The following is a 10,272-nucleotide window of genomic DNA, read 5'->3' as shown; positions in this document are numbered from 1 at the left end:
CTAAAAAACAGACTCATTGAGTCCCCCCTGCTGCTCCTGCAGCCTTTGGCAGATAGCCAGAATGCACCACGACTGAGCAAAAAGAACCAATCAGAGCCAGCATTGTGTTTGATGGGCTGTCTGACAGCTGTTGCTCACAGTCTCCGCCCCTTTCCCAGAGCGCCATCTTTTTCACAGTGTATGGTCTGAAGGAGTAGAAGATTTAATGAGCAACTTTTCTGCTTGAAAGATAATTACTGCTGCTTGATCTACTGTATGTTTGATATGTAATTGTTACACTAGAACTCTGTAGTGCACGTGTTCATGTGCGCGCAGCAGCCTCCGTGTGGCTGCTGTAAGTGATACTGAGTTGCTGTTGCTGCTGAGGTGTGTGCACATTGAGAGAGAGAAGCGCTGCAGTAATATGCTTTTAACAGAGCATGTTATATAACTGTGACGTTGCTGTCGGACTAACGTTAGCTTGTTAGCTCCTCTGAGGGTGGGACTTTGGAAAGTTTGGAGGCAGGGCAAGAGAGCAGCGGGGGGGAGGGATTTGAGAGTTGCGGACTGCACCTTTAATGGTTGATGTTAAATAAGCTAAGATAAAATGGTTAAAAGTAGTTGGTTAGATAAGTAGTTTAAAAATGATTTACATTGTTTAAAACTGTTTAAAACTGCCTGAGTTAAAGTATTAAGTTAACTTACTTTAACAATCTGATTTTGTTAAGACTTGGTTAAAAAGAATGATTATAAATATTTAATTTCTTTCTTTGTAAAAACTGGGCAAATAAATACCAGACATAGATGTTAAAATTTGGTTGTTAAAATACCAATAATTTAATATAATTGATTAAGATTAAAGTGGAAAGCCTTGTTTAGAAAAAATGGTACTGATTTAAAACTCTAACAACTAAATGAAGTACTTGGAAAAAAGTTACAAAGTTGAAAAGCTAAATTTGATTTCAATGAAGGAATGGTTGTCTAATTGTTGTTGTACTGTGTATTTTCATTTTGAGGTTTTTCACCTAAGCTGATGTACCAACCTACAGACAATACGTTAAATAAAAAGAAAGAAGTAATCGAAGGTCTGGTTCTTTGAGTGAAGTCTAGGAAACACCATCCAGAAAAGAGGAGTTCTCTTCAAGTCAAGAACAGCACAAAATTAAGATTGACTTGACAACCTCCAAAGGTCACCAGTCCATCACAGAGCGAGAAAACCTTTGGTAAACTTTGACAGCTGGAACTCAACATACCAAACATGATTATGTTTTCTGAAAGAAGAGTAGAGCAGGGACAAATACCTTTTCAAACTCTACACAGAAAGACGGGGCCATCTTCTTTTCTGGAGACAGCATCACCACCCACTGAGCTACTCATTAAAATGCTTCTCATGGTTTTATCCAAACACCCAAAGCTGCACGAGTGTCATTGCAGGCATCAAAGATTTAGGATACATTTGTGAAGAGTGAGTTTGTTTGACATCGTAAAAAAGAAAAGTCTTCAATCCAAGTTCTTAATCCAAACAATAGGAATTTAAAATGACTTTTTTTAGTTACTGAAAGCGATAAATGTTCCATACTTTTTATTCCTTCTTTCCATTCATTAAACCCCAACGTCAGGCGTACAGTAGGCAACCTTGGTCTAATTTTGTGCGGCCTCCAAAAAAAATCCTGAAAAGTTGTATTTGTATAAATATAAAACCCAACGTAATACACAAAATAACTCCCAAAACACACAAATCGACAGCAAAATGGAGTACACAAAAAATTACCAAAAATGCACAAAATGACTACAAAAACACACGATACTTCCAAAGACACACAAACTGTCAGCAGAATTACACAAAATGACAGGAAAATACAGAAAACAACAAAATACAGAAACTGACCCCAAAAACACACAAATCAACAACATGAATGTTAAAAATGATGGAAAAATACACTCAATTACAACAAGAACACCCCCCCCCCCCCCCCCCCCCCCCATTTCTGTATTAATGATCGGATCAGTCATCATTCTAAATGCTGACATAAATGTTGATAATGTGACCCTTGGATCAGATACAATCACATTGTTGTGGCCCCTGCTGTAATAGTTGCCCTGTTCTACATGATGTGTTATACCAATTAACTCTAATCAAACTCCCAATATATTATTCAATATCGGAATTTTCTATTATTCATTGAAGTCTGATCCAGAGTGAGCAGGAGGTTGAGGGTTTGAAACAGCTCTACGTCGCCAAGCCACATTCAAAACGCTGTGTCTTCGGGTTGTTCAGGGACAAGAGTATTCAACATTTCTGACAGGATGCAGTCAGTGACCTTTAAGGCTCGGCAGGTAGTACATCCTCACTGTCTTTTTCATCAGAGATTAAGCTGCAGAAAGATGACATTCTTTAGCTGACGGGAGTTTTAAATGTCACTCTGTCATCTGCCGCCTGGTTACTGCTGTGAAACACTAGCGCTGCTGTAAATGTACTCTCTTTTTATGGAGCCGTATTTCTTGTTTTTATGCTTTATGACAGAACGAAAAGCTTTTAAATGAGATTTTTATGTTAAAATTTTCCACAAGCCCTCACCGGTCTAACTTTCCTAAATTCAAACAAGAGGGGAAGACATTTTTTACCAACAGTGTATTCATGCAAAATACTTTCCATGGTCTGGTATGACCTCCATGAACAGGAATACAAATTCATTGTTGTAATGAATATCAAACATTCCTTTGCATTATTGATCAGCGTCTGACCTGTGTCTGCCTTTAAATGGGAATAATAGTGCATCAATCAGCTTCTTAATAGGACACAGTCCGTACAGCAGGTTAATGGTCTTGTCTTATGGATCACATGTCATGTGACTGCGTGTGTCGTCTGGGTATGAACATCTACCGCCTCTAAACTTTGTAAAATAAATTCAACATTATTCATGTGCACCAATGACTTCATGACTAGGATAACAGACAGAGAACACAGTGATAAGCTGTTGACTCTAGATTACACAGATCAAAACTCAAATTAAAAGCCAAAATGTATTTCATTGTTTCATTTCATTCCATTTTGTAAATTCAATATGGCTGCCAGAAAATATGAAATTTCCCATTGTTTTCAGGAGTGCTATAACAGAAATAAACCGTACTGTATTTGTCTAGAATTTAGTTTTTGACTGCACTCAATAGCTTATATGTTCAGGTTTACCTGTAATGATTTTCATTCATATATTAACAAATTTATAGCTATTATATCATTTCCACATGGCTGAAAATATTTTCTTCAAATACCGTGCAAATAATGTACACAAGACTTAACAATACTTTGCATACAGTGATAACTAAAACTATTAACAGTAGTTAACCCTATTTAGCATGTTTGGTATGATTCCAGGAAGTTTAATAACCAGGAAATGTATCTAAATAGGGAAGGATGATGAAAAGGAAAAAAACAAAACAGAAAAGTGACACAAATGTGACATGGAAATGGGAAGCGATTAGGGGTGTAAAGAAATAGTTCAGTCACGATACGATATGATCGTGAGCCCTATAACGATACATTTTATTTTTTTTAAAAAATGAAAGAAAATTCCAATGAAGAGTAACAAATGTGTAAAAAATCTTGGTTGATGAAAAACAATTTGACTTAAAAAGTTGAAGACAACTAAACAAATAAAGAATGTAAAGAAATGTATACCAATCTAACCGTTTTGTTTTTTTTAATTTTATTTCTCATTTCTGTAACACAAAAGTTTTGAAAGCTGCATTTTGAACATGCCAAAATAAATCCAAATGCTCTTTTAAAACTTTTTTGCTTGGTTTTATTTCATGAACCTTTGAATATTATATCACCGTTTTTTTTTTTTTTTTCTTTTTTCGCCTTAAATTCCTAGTAGCTTTTCCTTAAAACTGAATTTGGGAAATTTTTAAATGGAAAATTGGAGGCACTACTAATGGTCTGTGTATCAGATACCACAACACACCTTTAGAGTTGCAACTCAGGCACTTTTGGCTGTAAAAATTACTTTTCAACCACGTTTTAAAAGTTAAATTTTAAGTAATATGGTGACACATAATGCAAAAAGTCATAGAATATCATTATAATAATTACTGCAGAATCGTATTTGCCATTTATTAAATCAGGCACTTCATCACCCAAGGCAGAAACATCAGTAACAGTCACAACATTTACACATATTACATCCAACTCTTTTATTCTCTAGTGGTTAGTTGACATGTGAGTGGTTTCTCTGTGGGGCAAACATCTACAGTAGATATTAGCCATGATGACAGAGTACTGGAAGATGAAGCAAAAGTGTTGACGAAGAGCTGACCACCTTCAGTCAAACCTAACGTTAGCGTTTTGTCGTCTCCTTGTTTCAATGGAACACAATCCAATTGATTCCTTATTCTAGAGTCACTCACCAGGATATCATGGCAGGTCACATGCATGACATTTACTATGTTACTAGACCAATATTTACATGACTGGTCCTGTTTGATTAGCATCACAGCCTGATCAGGCTGCTGGTCTGACTTGCATTGAGCTTTTTTCTCTCACAGTGCATCACAAGCAATAATAAAGTCCAAGTACCATCACTGGCTTTATGCACACACACGAAACAAAAACATACTAATTCATATAGTATTTATGTGGCACATTTTTTTCACAGAAAAAAAACAAAAAATTTCCAAGATAGCGGTGAAATGGAACAGCGCATGCAAAAACAGTGCCAAAATTAAATTAAAGTTTTTAATAAAAACTTTAATTTTTTATTAAAGTTTTTAATAAAAAATTGGTCTCTAACTTTAAAAACTTCACCTACAAGCAAACAGCACGGTTATCATCGATGAACTTTAAGGCTGTTAATTGTTGAAAGTAGTACGTTATGATTGATTTGTGACAAACTACAGCTGTTGTTGAATAAAACACTATTTTGATGCAACATGTAACAGTCAGTCATGATTACACTCAGGAAACTATTTGTTCTGCTTTGAATCATCCAAAGTCGTCACAGTCTAGAATATTAATGGTTACATCAATAAAAAGTAGAAATATCCATTTATATCATAATACACAACTGTGGCGTTAAATAGAAGAATATTCATCTGCTTTAAATAGTGGCTTAAAACAATGGTTCTCAACCTTTTCAGTCTGCGACCCCCAAAATAAAGGTGCCAGAGACCAAAGACCCCCCATGTACCTGAAGGTGGATGACCACAGAAGAAAGTTTATTTGTGCCATAGTATATAGTCATCTAAAAGATGTCAATTCTTGTAATCAGAAATAAAAAAGGTTAAAAGTGACCAAAAATGGTGGAAAAGGTGGTGAAATTGGCCTTTAAAAACCACATTGGCCAAAAACAGACAGAAAAGGTGGTAAAAAGGGTTCAAAGTGTCAATATCGGAGCAAATAGTAGGAACAGTTAGTTGAAACTGGCAAATAATGGGCATGACAAATCACGAATGTGGTTAAATTGGCAAAAGAAATAGGCATGAAATGAATGAAAAGTTAAAAGTGACAATAATGGGTCAGTATATGCGACATTAGGTGGAAAAAGTGGTGGAAAGGGTTTTTTAGTGCCGAATATTTACAGAAAATGCATGGAAATTTGATGGAGAAGTGGCAGAAATGGGAATAATGTAGCAAAAATGCATTAAAAGGTGCAAAATTATGGCAAGATAAAGTGATAAAAATAGGTTCAAATCTGGCAAGTATGGCCTCAAATTATTAAAACAAATTTTTTTGTTTCTTGAAGGCGTCTTAGGCACCCCTTCTTAGTGTCTCATGACCTGAAGGTTGAGAAGCCCTGGCTTAAAGGGATCCTCCACTGTTTTTACAAATGTGGCCTTAAACCTTTGAAAATAGAAGATCTATGCCTAACAAAATGCATTATTTTGCACCATATTTGTTTAAACCTCTTTTGTTTACTGAGAGATGATAAATTGAAACAGTTACCCAAAAAAAACCTGTGGCCATAGTCTGTTGTTTCGTAGACGCCATTGAGGAGAGAAGAACTGTGTGAATGTAAATAAAGTCAATGATTCACTGCTGCTCATTAGAATCAACAGTGAATCCATTGCTGTGTTGAGCAGCTGGATTCACTGCAACTCATCTCTCAGTAAACAAGAGGTTTACATCGACTTTTTTTTTTTTTTTTTTAAGTTTTGCTAATTGTTAGAGCAACCCAAAGCAGCACAAGTTGTCATTTTGACTGAAAAAGTTGCTAAATGATCCTGAATGCTTCACCTCCCATGGAACTCATTAGACTAACTAATCACGTCACCAATCATTTCAACATGGCGTTGCACAGGATAAAGTAGTCCCAGTTTTAAAAGTTAATAAAACGAATATGGTGGAAAACAATGTGTTTGGTTAGGCATAGATCTTCTATCAAGGACATTTCAAAGGTTTAAGGCCACATTTGTGGAGGATCCCTTTAAGCCATTTGTGACTTGTTTCTGGATTTTTTTTGTTTGTTTTGTTTGATCGAGCTTCTTTATCATGAAATCATCACATCCATGCTATAGTGCACAAAAAGGGATCTGACTGTAGGATTAAGGCTTCATTTTGATGTTTTGTCTCAGAACTTTCCCAGCGATGGCAGAGCGCCTGCCTTTCCCAGTACAGCAGAGAGCAGATCTGCAGGCCCAGTAGAGTGAGCCACTGTGATACCAGTGGGATCTTTGTGTTTCTGATCAGAGTTCACAGGTGTGGGAACCTTCCCTCTGCTCAGGGTAGACTTCCCCCCTCCACTTCCTCCCCCTCCGCCACCAAAGCTGGACTTGCTGTTCTCTGCGGTGGGGATGATGGTGCCCAGGTGGGGGTTTCCCACCACGGCAGTCCCCGTTGGCTCCATGCTGGCCTGACAGCAGCAAAGCAGTCTAATGAAGGCGGCTCTCATCTCCCTGCTGGATAGTGTGTATATCAGAGGGTTCAGGGCTGAGTTAAGCACAGCCAGGGCAATGAACCACTCCACCTGGAAGAGAACAGGGCACCTATCAGGGATACAGCACACATCCAGCAATAGCAGGAGGAACAAAGGAGCCCAACACACAACAAACACCCCCAGAACTATAACCACTGTCCTCAGCAGAGCCAGGGAGCAGTCCGAGGGCCGGCTGCTGACCCTGCGTCCACTGGAGGTCACCAGGCGGTAGATCCTGATGTAGAGGATGATGATGGCCACCAGAAGAGCACTAAAAATACTGATGCAGAAGGCGATGTAGCTCTTAGCGTAAAGAGGCAGGACTGTAGAGCAGGATGCCAGGTTGTCTATGCAATTCCAGCCCAGACTGGGCAGAGCGCTGATTAGCACAGACACAAACCAGCAAGCAGCCAGTAGTGCCAGAAGCCTCCCTCGACCCGCGGTCTCACAGGGACGCAGGCGTACCATGGTCATGTGTCTCTCAATGCCAATGGCCAGAAGGCTGAAGGTGGAGGCGCTCAGAGCCAGAAACATGCTCCCCTCTCTGGCCAGCCACTGGATGGGCGTCAGGAAGAAGGTGTTACTCCCCGAGGTGAAGATGTTCACCACGTAGGCCACGCCAGCCAGCAGGTCAGACAGCGCCAGGTTCCCAATGAGGAGGTACATGCGGCTGTGGAAGCGTTTGTTCCTCCACAGAGCGAGAAGGACCATGAGGTTCTCCAGGACGATCAGCACAGAGATGCAGAGCAGCAGAGCCATTTTACACACACTGCCGCTGCGAGGCCGGTCCCATTTCCCTGAGTGGTTGTAGTGGCTGACGATGATGGTGTTCATTCCCTCTTCAAAGATGTTCCCCATGTCTGCCTTGTGAGGACCTTCCCTGGCCACACAGCAGAGGGAGCCACAGTACTGGACACACAGGGGCCAGAGGGTGGATGTCACATCTTACTGCAGCTTTAAGGACCTGTTCATCAGGGTTAGAAGGAGGAAACGTTAAAAAAACAAAAAAAACAAACTAAGCTACAACTTTAAATAGCCTGAGGTATCATTTAAAATTAGATCATAAAATGTCAAAAAAAAATAGGCTTTAAACAGAAAAATATGTGGTTATGATTAAAAACTAAATGTATTTAACATTTAGTCTTAGACAAGACAACTCTTACGTAACAGTTAAAAAATATAATGAAATAAAATGTATCAACATGGTTGTCTCAGCTTGCCCAACACAAAGAGTCATATGTTCAAAAATATTCCATAACAGCATCTGTTTTCAACGTATACCACATGACTCTCAAGGTAAGAGCAGGTCACTTTGTTAAAATTATATATATTTTTTAAAAACTTTATTTGATTGTAGATTATACATGCTCCTATCTATTTGTTGTGATTTTAATTTGGTTTAAAAAGTTTTGATGTGGATATTTCTGTATTATATTCTGTTATTCTATTGCTGTATTCTGACCAGTTAATCTGGGTAGGAAGGGAAAAAAAACATTTAAAACACAAACAAACTAGGCTACAACTTTATATACCCTCTGGTATAATTTAAAATAATAAAAAAAAGTCTTTAAACAGAAAAATATGTGGTTATGATTAAAAACTAAATGTATTTCACAGATGTGTGCAGACAAGACAACTCTTAAATAATAAGTTTAAAAATGAAATAAAATGTATTAACATGGTTGTCCTTTGCCCAACACGAAGTCATGTTCAAAAATATACCATAACAGCATCTGTTTTCAACATATACCATATGACTCTCAAAGGTCACTTTTTAAAAATTATATAAATGTATGTATACATAAACTTTATTTGATTGTAGATTATACATCCTCTTATCTATTTGTTATATTTTTAATTAGGTTAAAAGTGATGTGGATACTGCTGTATTATATTCTGTTATTCTGAGCTGTTAATCCGGGTTGGAAGGGAAAAAAAAAACGTTTAAAAAAACAAACAAACTGGGGTACAACTTTAAATAGCCTCAGGTATGATTTAAAATTAGAAACTATACCATAACAGCATCTGTTTTCCACATATATCATATACCGTATGAGCAAATCACGTTTTAAAAATTATATTTAATAACACTAAACTTCTTATCTGATTGTAGATTATGGGCGGATACATGCTCTCTATAAATTGTTGTTGTTTTTAATTTTGTTTGTTTTTTAAAGTTTGATGTAAAAGTATTTTATTCTGATTAATCTTAAAACGTTGAGATTTTCTTTTTAATTTCTAAAGCTAAGGCTATTTACTCTTAATTTGATGAGACTAACTCTTTTCTTAACTTAGTTGAACTTTTCTAGTTAATAGCTTGTGTATTGCTTTATTTTTGCTCTATGCCCTTTATTTCTATATTTTTAACAACTTTAATGTAAAGTATGACACCGTTGTGAAACAATACGGTGAAAGAAGTGCCTGCAAACAACATTCAAACCTGCACATTTTTACCATAAGCAGGTAGGAAAGACGAATCAATGGATGAATTCAAGGAATGTTTGGATAATCAAGCAAAAGCGGATAAAATACCTTTTGGGCTCAAACTGCTGGTCATTTTCCTCCTGTATAGATGTGAAAGGAACGAACCTACAAACAGTCAAAAGTCCAAATCCACAGTCTTCAGGGGAACCATCCTGAGTCCTGCGTGAGTTTTATGGCTCACTTTTCCGCGTCCTCTCCTGTTCTGACTCCCATGCCCTCCCCCCTCCCTCCTCCCTCCTCCCCCCGCCCTCCTCCTCCTCCCCCCTCCCTCCTCCTCCTCCCAGTCTCCGTGGGGCGGGATCATCTCCTCATTCCATTAGTTATGAGTCAAGAAAGACTTCAGAGCCACAGATGCATAAAAAAAGTCTTATAATAATAATAATCTCATTTCAAATACTAATGCTAAGCATTATCAGAGAGCCATCCAAGCTTGTTTTGGACAGAGAGGAGCTATAGGTCCATGTGAGGAACATCTAATTTGTTCCTTAGTGTGTCATGAAATTGCGGCACTTGTTCTGACACATGTTGCCCCACAGGCTTTTATGTGCTTCAAAGAAACACGGCAATGAGTTTTACACAAACTCTTCATTTAGTTGTTTTTAACTTTCGTTATACTCTTTTGTTGTTGTCTCAGCGCAGTTTAGGCCTAGACCAGTGGTTCCAATCTTTTTGTCCTGTGTACCCCCTTCGCATTTTTGTCAAATCATGTGTACCCCTCTTCATATCACAAGTACCCTCCCCATTAACGTTGCTATCCGTTTCTTTCTTTCATCACAGAATTTTGGCGCGTTTCAACTCCTTCAGCTCATTTTGACAATTAAGATATAAAAACATGTCAACAATTCAGCATGGGGGTGCTTGTACTTCTGTGATTTGTAACTTTTATATCAATTTTATT

General features: G+C 37.8%; 1 protein-coding gene across 1 annotated transcript; it reads right to left on the bottom strand.

The window, feature by feature from the left end:
- Window positions 1-4,079: 4,079 nt before the first annotated feature.
- s1pr3a (sphingosine-1-phosphate receptor 3a) lies at window positions 4,080-9,555 on the bottom strand. Its single transcript, XM_028443567.1, has 2 exons — window positions 9,423-9,555; window positions 4,080-7,854 (listed from the first exon to the last, which is right to left on the bottom strand). The coding sequence occupies exon 2, from the start codon at window positions 7,746-7,748 to the stop codon at window positions 6,546-6,548; it is 1,203 nt and encodes a 400-aa protein (XP_028299368.1). The 5' UTR covers window positions 7,749-7,854; window positions 9,423-9,555; the 3' UTR covers window positions 4,080-6,545.
- Between the last annotated feature and the right edge of the window lie 717 nt (window positions 9,556-10,272).

This window comes from Gouania willdenowi, chromosome 4 (assembly GCF_900634775.1).
Source record: "Gouania willdenowi chromosome 4, fGouWil2.1, whole genome shotgun sequence".
NCBI lineage: Eukaryota > Metazoa > Chordata > Actinopteri > Blenniiformes > Gobiesocidae > Gouania > Gouania willdenowi.
The sequence above is the reverse complement of the archived record's forward strand: the minus strand, read 5'-3'. Positions and strand labels throughout refer to the sequence as shown.